This window comes from Neolamprologus brichardi, chromosome 7 (assembly GCF_056152115.1).
Source record: "Neolamprologus brichardi isolate AB-2024 chromosome 7, ASM5615211v1, whole genome shotgun sequence".
Lineage (NCBI taxonomy): Eukaryota > Metazoa > Chordata > Actinopteri > Cichliformes > Cichlidae > Neolamprologus > Neolamprologus brichardi.
In genome coordinates, this window is record NC_142110.1 from 10,980,516 (window position 1) to 10,993,089 (window position 12,574).

The following is a 12,574-nucleotide window of genomic DNA, read 5'->3' on the forward strand; positions in this document are numbered from 1 at the left end:
AATTAGTTGGGTGTGTTCTAAAAAAACAAAACAAAACAAAAAACAACCCTACTTTGGGCATAGAAATTTACACGCAGTATTATTCTGAGTGTGAAATCCTGGTGATACTCTCACAGAAAGAAGCAGATTTGCCAGTATATCCCAGTATTTCTCTCTAAAACCTTTGTTTCATTTTTTTTAAAAATATATTTTAATTTGTTGCTGCTGAATATGTGGGCTTTTGTTTTCCAATTATTTCCAAGTGAAACGTGGTGAGGAAATAGCAAGGCATGTCTTAGAACAGTCTCATATTAAAAGGTCTAGATCTTTAAGTCACTGATTTGAATGTTTATTTAACTTATACTTCAATTAATGTCTAAATCTTGAGCATTGCTAGAGCAGCAAAGTATATAAAAAGTATTGGGACATAACCTACAATCCATTATTTGAGACACTGTAAAGTAATGGTGTATGTGTATTTTATTATATTTTTGACACTTAGATTTTTAAATCAGTATAACTTCCCTTGGCTTTGCTGACAGTAATTTCGGCGTTGTACTGGAAAGATCAACTAAAATAGTAGTACACCTTCCACTTTATCACCAAGGTAATGTTAGACTTTATTTTACTGAGTTATTCAGCCACATGGGAAAAAACAACTCAGAAACAAAAATTTATTTTTCCTTTTTTAATATTAGATGATCTTTGAAGCTGAAACATGCCTTAAATGGTATAAAACTTTCAAACTGCCAAGAAATTTATTTTAAAATAATGCAGCATCGCTTCTAAGTCACTTTCCATTTCCATCTGTGGCAACTTTAAAAAAAAATCAACAGGGGTAGAAGTAATTTACTTTGGGCTTGAGTTTGGCATTTCTTTATTTTTTAAGAAATTTATTGATAGTTAAATTATAATAATAGTTTTTATAATAGCAAACCGAGCGTTCAAGAGGATCAATAACGATGATCGGTGGAGGGCAGTAAAGCGCCACTGATACCTCTCATATCAATGAAGAAGAAACATGCTCTCATCAGTGAGCGACAAACATGGCTGCCTGTTGGCTACTCCGTTCCCTCTCTTCCAACTTTTCTACAGTTTTGCCTTTACTCGCTCGTTCAGCGTCGCTTTCTCCATTGCAGCTGACATCTAAGCCTTATTTTGGGAGAACGCTAGCCTCTTCTAGCCGGTTGTCAGCAGGTATTCGACTATGCATGTCTTGTATTAGATAACATTAGCGACAGAAAGGACACGATAGCTGCAGCGTGTTTGAGTGTTTCTGTCATACTCGTCGAGGACTTCCAAATCCTCGCTAAGTTCTGAGTATGTTGTGTTATCTTGCAGCGCTTAAATTCACAGACAAACACGAATGGATTCGTGTGGAAGACGGAATCGGGACGGTCGGGATCAGCAACTTTGCACAAGTGAGTATTCCACCTTTGCGCGTGCACTTCACAGACCGGTGCCAAAATGTGATTTCCGGTATTTGCCAGAAGAAAAAAAGATGATTGCTGGTGTTGTCTTAATAAATTATCAACTGATAGTTGATTTCAGAGTTGTATGTGTAATGTGTTTAATTGTATTGGTAAATAGACTTTATATGTTATATATGAAAAATAAAGAAATGACCTTTTTCGCGAGTATCTTTATGACTCTGCATTATTGTATCTACATTATAATCAATCCAGTCCCTTTTTGGCCACACAATATCTTTATAATAGTGTTATATTTGATGCTGCTTGGCCAGATCTCTCTCTTTAAAAATGGACATTTTTATATGTCAAGAGACTTTTTAGCTGGATAAGTAAATGCTATGTAAAAGTCACTTTGTCACAAACTGGTTTATATCATTCTTTAGAGATATGGTTGGCATATGTTTCATGTCTTGGCTTACAATGTTTTGGTAAATCACTCAAATCACTTTTTGAGACAACACTGATTAAAACTGCTATAAATGATTTGATGGCTTACAGTATGTGAAACATATTTCTCTTAAATGTTATCAATGTGTTTTGAAATAAACAGTCCAGTCACAGTAGCAGTAGAAGCTGGACTCAGTTTTTGGCAGAGGGACTTTTATGTGTCCTTTGTTTGTTCAGGTGTTTCATTAACATTAAAAATGTCTTTTTAAAAGCTATTCTAAGTGGCCAGAAGAGACTGGGTTTATTATTGTGTAAAACACACAGTAGGTAGGTACAATAATATAGTCATAAAGATACTTGTTATTTCTTTATTTCATATGTAGATTATGCTGAGCACAGCCTATTTCTCAATATAAGCAAATATATTAGACATAAAATATAATCTTTCTTCTTTTTTTTTTTGCAGGTGATGACTTTTTAGCACAATGGCACTGAAATATGTGCACATGCAAGGCAGATCCAAGATTTAAAGCTCTTTTATTATGCAAGCTAATTAAGGCAATGCTCCCTCACGTGGCCCCCCAAAAAACTTAAATAACATATATTTACTGACATAAATATAAAGTACAGTTTTTAAACTTTAAAGTTTAGAAAGTATATGTAGGACTGACAGTTGTCATTACACTTCTTGTGTGTGCACAACACTCAATAAACACCAGATAACAGTGACTCAAATGTAAACACAGACATCCCTTTCCACAACATTTAAATAAAACGCAAATAACTGTTTTGTTTTTCTTTTTTTAACATCATACTCTGGGTTTCCTGGCTAAATGTTTTCCCTAACCGCTTGCAGGAGGCATTGGGAGATGTAGTTTATTGTGGACTGCCAGAGGTGGGGACACAGCTGGCTCAGCAAGGTATGATGTTTGCTGAATGATAGTGAATATTATTAAGATGGGTATAAAGCTTGATCTCATGCATGTTATCGCTGGATTTAGAGTCACCACAACGCAGGAAAGTGGATGGCCTCTTGTCCCTCATGACGTACTTTCTGAAATTTACTCCTGCAGATGAGTTTGGAGCTCTGGAAAGTGTAAAGGCAGCCAGCGAGCTTTATTCTCCTTTAACTGGAGAAGTTGTAGAGATCAACACGCTACTGGCAGACAACCCTGGTCTGGTCAATAAATCTTGCTACAAAGATGGTAAGTACACACATAAACGTCACAGTGCAGTTAGTGGAGGGTACTCTGGTATATGTATGAGACATTTTAGATTAATGCAAAAGCTTAAACAGAATTAACCAATGACATTACTCTTTGTGGTTTGTCAGAACATTGGCATTTTCTTTCGATTGGTGCATTTTTTTCTATATAGATCACTGCTAAAACCTAATGTTTTTTAACTGTTTTATCACCCAGTATAATACGCGGCAGTAAGCTATGAGGTTTAATCTCTGGACAGCAGATGGCAGTAATACAACACAACATAACAGTGAAGACAGGGTCTACATTAAGGCCATAAAGCTGGAGCTGTTCTATTGTTACATTACATTATATTTCATCAAAATGACCCTTCATTGCACATTTTCTAACTAACATCTGAATATTTGATGTCCAGAGACATTGTATGTTTCAACCTCTTTTGCCTCACTGCATTCATTCCATTTTATTTAAGTTAATTAACTAACCCGTCACAATTAACTTTATCGCCTATGGTAGTAATGCACTGCAGAATGTTAAAATAACCTTTCACTTATAACATTCACTCACAGTCTGAAAGCAAAACATATGTTTTACTCAAGCAAAAAAAGTGTGTGTGTATATGTGTATATATGTGTGTGTGTGTGTGTGTGTGTGTATATATAAACGGTGTCAGTGACATTTACAAACATTTTCTCTTATAAGGTTTTTAGCTTATATCTTTAAACAATGCAAAGAACAAAAGACTCATATTCTCATACTCATATTTTGTGTAGTTTTGTTTTTTCATGTGAAGCATTTAATCCTCCAAGTACTGAAACCAGTGTGCATCTTTGAATCAGAGCTTAGCTTAACTTGATTTTTACACATCTATTATAGGTTGGCTCATGAAGATGAGCATTTCCAAACCTGCCGAGCTTGACAGTCTAATGGATGAAGCTGCATATGAGAGATACATCCATTCTATTGAGGACTGACATAACACCTTTCTGTATGTGCTGTGCACCTTCCCTTTTTCTCACAACACTGGCAGAGAGAGGTGCACAATATGTGCCTGTCCGTTAAAACGCAATACATAGCATTCTCCAGTGGAGCTCTGTAGCTCCAGGCTACTGATCTGTCAGTGCTGTAGAGCTGTGAACTTTAGAATTTCTTTACAGACTTAATTTAGGGGACCTTCCAGCCTGCATTGACCTAATATCCATTGTTGATTTCTTAAAGCATCAAACCACCAAAAGGTGGAAGAGACTGAGACTAGAATAAAATAGTTACAAATCATTTCATTGAAGGACTTGAAATTCTGTCCCGGGACACTGTTTGACTTAAAAAGCACTTTTGTCTTTATGGTATTAATTATTTTGATCTTCACTGCATGTATAAGGGTTAAACTGTGGACAGAGGACCCGTGTAATAAAAAATAAATAAACATTTCCTTAAAAAGTCTCTTTTCTTTGTCATTTATTTCTGAAATGTTTATATTTTATATACGGCTTAAAGAAAAAATAAATCACACTAAAGTATATGTATATACACCGCATTCCAAATTATTATGCAAATTGTGTTTAAGTGTCATAAAGATTAAATAAGTTGTTTTTCAATTAAACCCATGGATGGAATTGTGTCTCAGGACTCTTTGTATCATTGAAATCAATCTTGGACACCTATGATCATTAGCTTGCCAGGTGAGCCCAATTAAAGGAAAACTACTAAAGAAGGATGTTCCACATTATTAAGCAGACCACCATTTTAACAACATGCAACATAGGAAGGAAAAGTATCTCTCTGCTGCTGAAAAGCGTGAAATAGTTGAATGCCTTGGACACGTAATGAAAACCTTAGATATTTCACGAAAATGTAAGCGTGATCACCATAATGTTAAGAGATTTGTGGCTGAGTCAGAGCACACATAGGTTCGTGCAGATAAAGGCACAATGGGGGAGGTTTCTGCCAGACAAATACATCAGATTAAGAGAGCAGCTGCTAAAAGGCCATTACAAAGCAGCAAACACATATTTAAAGCTGCTGGTGCCTCTGGAGCCCTGCGAACATCAAGGTATAGGATCCTCCAGAGACTTGCAGTTGTGCATAAACCTATTCAGCCACCCCTAACCAATGCTCACAAGCAGAAACGGCTGCAGTGGGCCCAGAACTACATGAAGACTAATTTTCAAACAGTCTATTTCACTGATGAGTGCAGTGCAACCCTGGATGGTCCAGATGGATGCAGTGGTGGATGGTTGGTGGACGGCCAGCATGTCCCAACAAGGCTGTGTCGTCAGCAAGGAGGTGGTGGAGTCTTGTTTTAAGCCGGAATCACAGGGAGAAAGCTGGTCGTCCCCTTTAGGGTCCCTGAAGGTGTGAAAATGACTTCTGCAAAGTATGTGGAGTTTCTGACTGACCACTTTCTTCCATGGTAGAAAGAGAAGAACTGTGCCTTCTGCAACAAAACCATCTTCATGCAAGACAATGCACCATCTCATGCTACAAGGAATACCTCTGCATCATTGGCTGCTATTGGCATAAAAGGAGAGGAACTCATGGTGTGGTCCCCATTCTTCCCTGACTTCAATCCTATTGAGAACCTTTGGAGCATCCTCAAACAAAAAAATATGAGGGTGGGAGGCAGTTCACATCCAAACAGCAGCTCTGGGAGACTATTCTGACATCCTGCAAACCATTCAAGTAGAAACTGTTCCATGGATGCAAGAATTGTAAAACTGCTATCAAATAAGGGGTCCTATGGTAATATGTAACTTGACCTGTTAAGATGTTTTTGATTGAAATAGCTTTTGATGATAGTGATCTACTAATGCTGCAAATTCAACAAATAACCATTTTCAATTCTTTACAATCTATAAAATCTTTTGAAAGTCTGTGTGCGTAATAATTTGGAACAGTGCATTTTAAGTTTTTTTATTTTTGAAAAACATACTGTTTTCATCGGGAGTTTTGTTCAGTAACATTTGAATTATACTCTATTGGTCGATGACTCGAAAATTATGCCAACTGTCATTTGAATCAACTATGTAGGAAAAACAGAAAAATATCATTTGCATAATAATTTGGAACGCGGTGTATGCTGCCATTATTTAACGCAGTACCTGAGGTCAAACTGAATATAAACTTTTGAGAGCATTTTCCAGCCCCCTTGCAATCTACTTTGTTTCCACAAATATTTTCCACATCCACATTGGCAGAATATGTTTTGGCATCATTTTTACACTCAATAAATTTGTTATATGTTTACATTCTGTGGCAAATGAGTAAAAAGTTTGTAGTCTTGGTCACTTTAGAGAAGTGACTGCCCCACCGGGTACTATAGAGAACCTGTCCTTGGCTGTGGGAGTTCGTCTGGCCCTGCCTCGAGGTGAAGGAGACGGTGGGAGCCCCTCCATTCTCCGATAATCGCTGTTGAGCCTCTCCTTTCTTTGGACTGCCTCATGCATTACACTGGCAGTGAAGTCTCTCTTATTAAGGAAAGCAATGGTCTCGTCCCTCTTTCGGCTCACGTATCCTTTTAAAACTGCGTTGTAGGGGTTTGATGTGGCATCAGCATCCGGATCTTCATGCTGGTGTTTGAATTCCATGCGAGTGATGACAGGCAAGAGGAACTGCTTTCCTTGTGTCACCACAGCCCCATCCTTGTGTGATAAACCCAAAGCCTCAGAGACCAGGCGTGGGGGCAAAGGCACCAAATCGCAGCCTGAGTGTTTGTCCACATACTGTTCAAACTCCCTGCGCACCAAAGCTACATCCTGTAGAGACTGATTCCTTCGCTCCTCGAGATCTGTAATTATTTGCTCGGGATACGACTGGCCAAACACCACACCTAAACCGTGAGGACAGCATCGATGTAATAAATTGATATATTAACTGTTGAAACTAAACTATGCAAAGCATGATTCCATACATTTATCTTATTTAAAAAGTGAAATACAGTAAAATGTCTCACCTGCACGCCGCAGCATGGATGCAGGACATTTCCAGGGTTTGTGAATAAGCTCGTCAGGCAACTCTGCAAGTTCAGGACACCATTTCCTAACATAGGTACCATAGGGGTCACAGGTCATTGCTGCGTCAACAGGGTGCATGACAAAGTTCCAGTGATCCAGGCCACACATGCCTCCATTCTGCCACATCATTGCATCTATGGCAACATCTGCATCCACCAGGGTGTCCTAAACATGGGTTGGATACAGTCAGGAAGTTAAGTAGTACTTGTGAATATTTGTCAGGCATTTGGTGCAATATCTTTGTGAGTGCATTAGTCCCAGTGTGCACACGCATCTCACCTGGAACCAGCGATAGCCTTCTTGCCAAGGCAGATGAAGATATGCTATGAGAAAAGATGCCACTACATGTCTCATGTAGTTGTTCATCCAGCCTGTCTGCCACAGCTGCCTCATGGCTGCATCGACCAGAGGGTAGCCTGTTCGTCCTCGCTGCCATGCCTTGAGGTGGCCCCGATCACTGCTCCACCGCAAAGCCTGCCAGTGGATGTAAAATTATCCGTAATGTGGTTTAGGCCTTTATTACAAATGAATAAATTGACGTGATAACAAAAAAATGTTTACAATTTTATGGTATGGTTAATATTCCCTTTGTAATCTATAACTAATTTCCACCTTGTATGGAGGTCTGATGGATTCCCATGGGAGGTCAGGAAACAGCGTGAGCTGCCAGTAAGCCAAATCTCTCCACGCCAATTTGCGTTGGAACTTTAGGGGTCGACAACGTGCTCCTTTGGCATCCCACATTAACCAGCGTGGACTGAGCTGACCAAAGTGAAGATAGGGCGACAAGCAGCTGGTGTTTGGAGCATCTGCCCTGCCTGACTCTTTTTCATATCTATACACACCTAGAAATAGAAATAAATATATGGTGTTGTTCATTGCCAAGTCTGTTAAGATAACCAACTGAACAATAGGTGTCTCACCATCATGAAGAAAGGCCTCTAGACGGGCTTGCGCTCCTCCTTCACTAAAATCCCAGGTTTTTCTAATATTCACTGCCCAGTCAACCTGAATGCCAAAGAGAAAACAAAGAAAACATTGACAGATGCGTGATTTAAATTATTTTTAAGTTGTTTTGTTTTGCCTTAGAGCTTTGGTTTCTAACCGTTGTGCCATCCTTCCTGCGGGGCATGCGTGCCAAGCCTAGTTCATCCAAACAGACCCCCTTTGGCCAGTGGGCAGGTGTAGGGAGAGATACCGGAGGGTCCAGGGGAACTCCTACTGCGGTCCCTGGGTTCTGTCTACAGCAGCTCATGAAGTGAGAGACTGAACCTATTCCTACATCATAGAAAAACAATAAAAGTTCGTCAGAATAGCCATATTGTAATTTAGGTATACATTATCAGCAAACCCAGTATGCACATAGAAATATGCTTTGACTAACCTCGAAGGCCAACACCCTCCGTGGTGACAGAATAAGGGTCTCTGAGACAATAAGAGTGGAACATCCTGCATTCAACACCTTGTTTCTGCAGAGCTGATACTACCAGATCATCTCTCTCCTTCAGCCAGGGCTCATACAAGGCATTAGCCAGCACTGTTCTTGCCCCAGTCTCTTTAATCAGCTCCTTAAGTGCCTTCAGAGAAGATTCAGCACTTGTCATCTCCCCATTTGCCTTGAGGACGACAAGACGGCTGCCGATGTGCTCCAAAGATGAAGAAAAACACAACAATGCCTGATGCAACCAATATTTACCTATTTAAAAAAGGGAAGATACATTCAGACAATTAGAATGCAGAGCCTTACAAACAAGGATTTTGTCAAGAACTATTATGAAGACACTGAGACAAAGTATTGCTATAACCACTGATTCCTTGATCAAACTTACAAGCTCCTCCCATAGCCACTGTAATTCCCGTTCCCTCCTCTTCTTCAGGGCTCCAGATGAAGACAGGTATGACAGGTGCACCCACTTCTAGTGACGCCACGAGAGCAGGATTGTCACACAGCCGCAAATCCCTCCTGAACCACAGTAACACTGGTGGTGGTGCTGATGGAGAGCGGGGTAAACCTACAAGGTGCTGGCCAGTACATTTTCGCCTCTGCCGCCTATTCTTAGAGCGTTTTGGCTTCTGTGATTGATCCACATTTCCCTCCTGTTCTGAGACACACACAGTCTGACCTGTCCCGAGTGTCTGCTTATTAGGAGACGTACTTATTTGAAACTCCATCTCTCTGGCTGTCTGCGGTGGACTCTCTCTGTTCCAGGATCCAGTTTGATTGGTGCAGTTGCTTCCTTCAGGCTTTAATATAGAATTCAGCTGAACAGATCCTCTGTGATTTTGAGCATCTCCAGACTGCAGTGGTTGGGATTCTTGGCTGGGAGACTGCAGAGGGTGACCTTTCATATCCAGTAGAGAGAGAGCCAAAGCAAGTTCCAGCTCGTCATCTTCAGTCTAAAATTTAAGCGGGACAACCCCCTGTTATTACTTTTAAAACAATTCTTTAGTAGTTTAAAAAGACAAATGTGTACACTATGCCCTAAACGACAAGACATTAGCTTTTATCAAAAACTACCACAGGTGTTTCATTTATTTAAATGTATTATCTCTTTAATTAGATGGGTGTGAACAGGCACGGCTTGGTTTACACTCATCAAGTACTTCATAAGGGACACATGCAAACCTGTCATTCTTCCTTGCAGACACCTTATTGTAACCCAAATTCTCCCCACCACCGGTTCTGTCTTGTCACTCAGGCTTCATTCAAGCCTCCATCTTCATCTCCAACACCGCCCTCTAGATTCCAGGGGGTCCTGCCCTAATCCCAAACAGCACTGGGATTAAATCCTGCGCTGATGGGCAGCATCACATGCATCTCTCAGGTCCTGTGTCAGGTCTTGTTTTTGATTTTTTTCTCCTATTTCTTCTGGACATGACTTTCAGATACTGTTCATCTGCTTTAGATAGTTCTTTAGACCTGCCACTTCTTTTGTCCTCCACTTGTCCACTTTCCTCAAATTGTTTAGGGAACGTGGAAAATGCCAAGGAAATGACAATTTCCATTGTCTAAATTACTTTTAGACATTTTTAGAAAGATCCCTACAAATCCCTACAAATACAAAGAAAACTGGAATGGGAAAAAATTGGGAGACATCATCTTGATGTAGGGAAGCATAGAGCTGCCACCCAGGCAAAATAAAAATAGAGATATATCACATTATAACGTGAAAACCTTATTGTTCTTACAATATACTTTTCATGTTTGTTCAATATACTATCATGTTAGTACAATATACTTAATTATCACGTTAAAACAAAAACCTTTTTATATTCTACGAACGTGATAATTATGTATATTGTAATGACGTGATATTATGTTGTTCAAACGTCAAAAGTATATTGTACTAACATGATAGTATATTGTGAGAACAATAAAGTTTTCAGGTTATGATGTGATATAGCTCTATTTTTCTTTTGCTTGGGTGGCAGCTCTACGCTTCCGTAGTTCTCGGGAAAATATCACCAATTAACGCAGATCCCGGGGCTCCGCATTCACAAAAGGGGGAAACTTTGGCCTTGGCAGTGGTTTGCATTTTCGGTGAAGAGCTGCTCCTGTACCGCCACTAGGAAATCATTAATACTTATGTATGTTTTTATTCATTTATTTACGTATTTATTTATTTTAGGTTAAGCTAGGCTAGTAGGTAAAATGAAAAAGTGACAAAAATTTGTAAGTTGGTCCGTTTGTGCTAAGATTATCACAACTAGCTACCTAAAGTTACTTGTGTCATCAAATGCTGCAGTTTAAGTTAATCTCTAAAAACGCCAGTCGTTTAATTAAGTCCTGTTACTTCCTTATTGTGTTTTGTTCGTGTCATTTTTTGTATGTATTTTATTTTTGCTGACTTAATCCTAGGTGTTACAAGCCCTCCAACCTTAATGTACTTCTATTGCTGAAACATTTACTGACCTTGGTGAAATATTCCTGGTAGATGGAGGTGAGACTGGCGTGCAGGAGTCTGTCACCCGTGGACAGAGGCTCGATGAGGGACAGAAACTGTGAGCGGGTCTCTACGTGCCCCAGGATGGACACACACATGGCGAAGAAACCCTCGGGATCCTCTCGACCCTCCAGTACTTCCCCTAACCACCATTTCACTGTGGCTTGGGCATCAGCTCCTGAAGGAGGCATCTTCGAGTAAAAGGTGACTGGAATTTTAGTTTGTTAAAAAGATTAAAGCCTAAGCTCTATATTCACGATCATCTCAACCTCCTGAACTACCAGTTACCAAACAACAGCTGATTTTCAGTTACACAAGCCATGTGTCAAATGTTTTGTAACCTGGGGTAAATTGTAATGAGTAAAAAGCACCAGTAGGGGGTGTACAAATCTAATATAAATGAGCTATGCAGGAGGCTAGTAAAGCCCATGGGTGTTAGGCTGTTTTTTTTCTTTTCACAGCGTGTGAGTAACAGATGGGATTCCATGTTTACATTTCATTAACTTGGCATTATGGCAGAGCAATATAGACCTAATAAATGCTATATGAACGCCTGTTTTTGACATAGATTTGAGTCGATCTCTGTGTTTCATCTTCCTGTCCACAGCACAATCATTTCTCTGCCAAATCTATACCTGTCAACGAAAATGTTTCATTCCCAGGGTCGCCACAAGCAAAATCCAATCAAATAGAGATCCTTGGTTCAATTTGAAGTGATGTTAAAATGCTGGAGGGGGGGCATCTTCCTTTGGATAATCACTCTATAATTTTTACATAGCCTTCATCTTGACAGGAATGTGGCCTTTTTCAAGTGCAGCCTGTGATGTGACTGAAAAACAAAGCCAGGAGACAGGAGACGGTGTACCCAGCAGTGATTTTTTTTTTTTAAATCACAGTCTGTATTCAGACTGTTGAAGGGTTGCTAAGTAATTGATTTTTTTTAATGAGACCATGAATAAGCTTTTGAAAGTACGCAGCAGGGGACAATGATTTGTGACACTTGTGGAGCAAACTTTAAAATGCTTTGTATAGTTGATAAGCTCCACTTGTGATACTATTACAGGAATTACTCAGAAGTCTTATTTTACTTATATATAAAAAAAATATTCTCAAGTGTTCGTCTAAAATGCGACTCAAGGCTTCGCAAACAAGGACATACGATCTGAGTTATTCAAAACTATTATGTGAAAAGTAGTGGGAGTGTAAGAAGGGAATATGGTGTTGAGTGCTGTGGTATGTGAATAGAGCAAGACCGAAAGAGAGGGAGCGGGAGAAAGAGATTGAGAGAGAGAGAGAATCAATAGTGTTTAGACAGAGAAGTGGAGTCTAAGTGTGTGATCAATAGAGAGCAGAGAGGAGAGATTAGCTGCTTTTCTCTTTCAAACTAACACTGACAAATTGGTGAATTGGTGTATCGGCCCTTGGGCTAAACGGATTGACCTGCTGTTTCCATGTTCTACCGTGTACTGTCAATAAAGATCTGTGTTCATTGTGGCTCTCAATGAAGAGAGTGAATGAAGCACCAAAAGAGAGAAAAAGGGGAAAAGGAAGGAAGAGAAATAGAGAAGCAAAAGCAA

General features: G+C 39.6%; 2 protein-coding genes across 3 annotated transcripts; one reads left to right on the plus strand and one right to left on the minus strand.

The window, feature by feature from the left end:
• Positions 1-1,006: 1,006 nt before the first annotated feature.
• Positions 1,007-4,477, plus strand: LOC102786853 (glycine cleavage system H protein, mitochondrial-like). The gene is made up of 5 exons (XM_006789423.2): positions 1,007-1,176; positions 1,321-1,400; positions 2,695-2,758; positions 2,912-3,043; positions 3,920-4,477. The coding sequence occupies exons 1-5, from the start codon at positions 1,026-1,028 to the stop codon at positions 4,015-4,017; spliced, it is 525 nt and encodes a 174-aa protein (XP_006789486.1). The 5' UTR covers positions 1,007-1,025; the 3' UTR covers positions 4,018-4,477.
• Positions 4,478-5,937: 1,460 nt separating this feature from the next.
• On the minus strand, positions 5,938-11,362 carry si:ch1073-390k14.1 (uncharacterized). 2 transcript variants are annotated; one of them, XM_006789422.3, is made up of 9 exons: positions 10,967-11,360; positions 8,883-9,450; positions 8,438-8,749; positions 8,159-8,331; positions 7,977-8,061; positions 7,666-7,898; positions 7,333-7,527; positions 6,993-7,218; positions 5,938-6,869 (listed from the first exon to the last, which is right to left on the minus strand). In XM_006789422.3, exons 1-9 carry the CDS (start codon positions 11,186-11,188, stop codon positions 6,325-6,327), a joined length of 2,559 nt encoding a protein of 852 aa, XP_006789485.2. In that variant the 5' UTR covers positions 11,189-11,360; the 3' UTR covers positions 5,938-6,324. The 2 variants fall into 2 exon arrangements, with proteins under 2 accessions (XP_006789485.2, XP_087699211.1); XM_087843085.1 differs by having other exon boundaries at positions 7,666-8,061; positions 10,967-11,362.
• Positions 11,363-12,574: the final 1,212 nt, after the last annotated feature.

Coding starts and splice junctions, on each gene's coding strand:
- LOC102786853 (XM_006789423.2), top strand. CDS start 1,026: ATGGCTGCCTGTTGGCTACTCCGTTCCCTCTCTTCCAACTTTTCTACA. Junction 1,177..1,320: donor TTCTAGCCGGTTGTCAGCAG/GTATTCGACTAT, acceptor GTTATCTTGCAG/CGCTTAAATTCACAGACAAA. Junction 2,759..2,911: donor GACACAGCTGGCTCAGCAAG/GTATGATGTTTG, acceptor TTACTCCTGCAG/ATGAGTTTGGAGCTCTGGAA.
- si:ch1073-390k14.1 (XM_087843085.1), bottom strand. CDS start 11,188: ATGCCTCCTTCAGGAGCTGATGCCCAAGCCACAGTGAAATGGTGGTTA. Junction 9,451..10,966: donor ACCAGGAATATTTCACCAAG/GTCAGTAAATGT, acceptor CTTAAATTTTAG/ACTGAAGATGACGAGCTGGA. Junction 8,062..8,158: donor GCAGGAAGGATGGCACAACG/GTTAGAAACCAA, acceptor TTTGGCATTCAG/GTTGACTGGGCAGTGAATAT.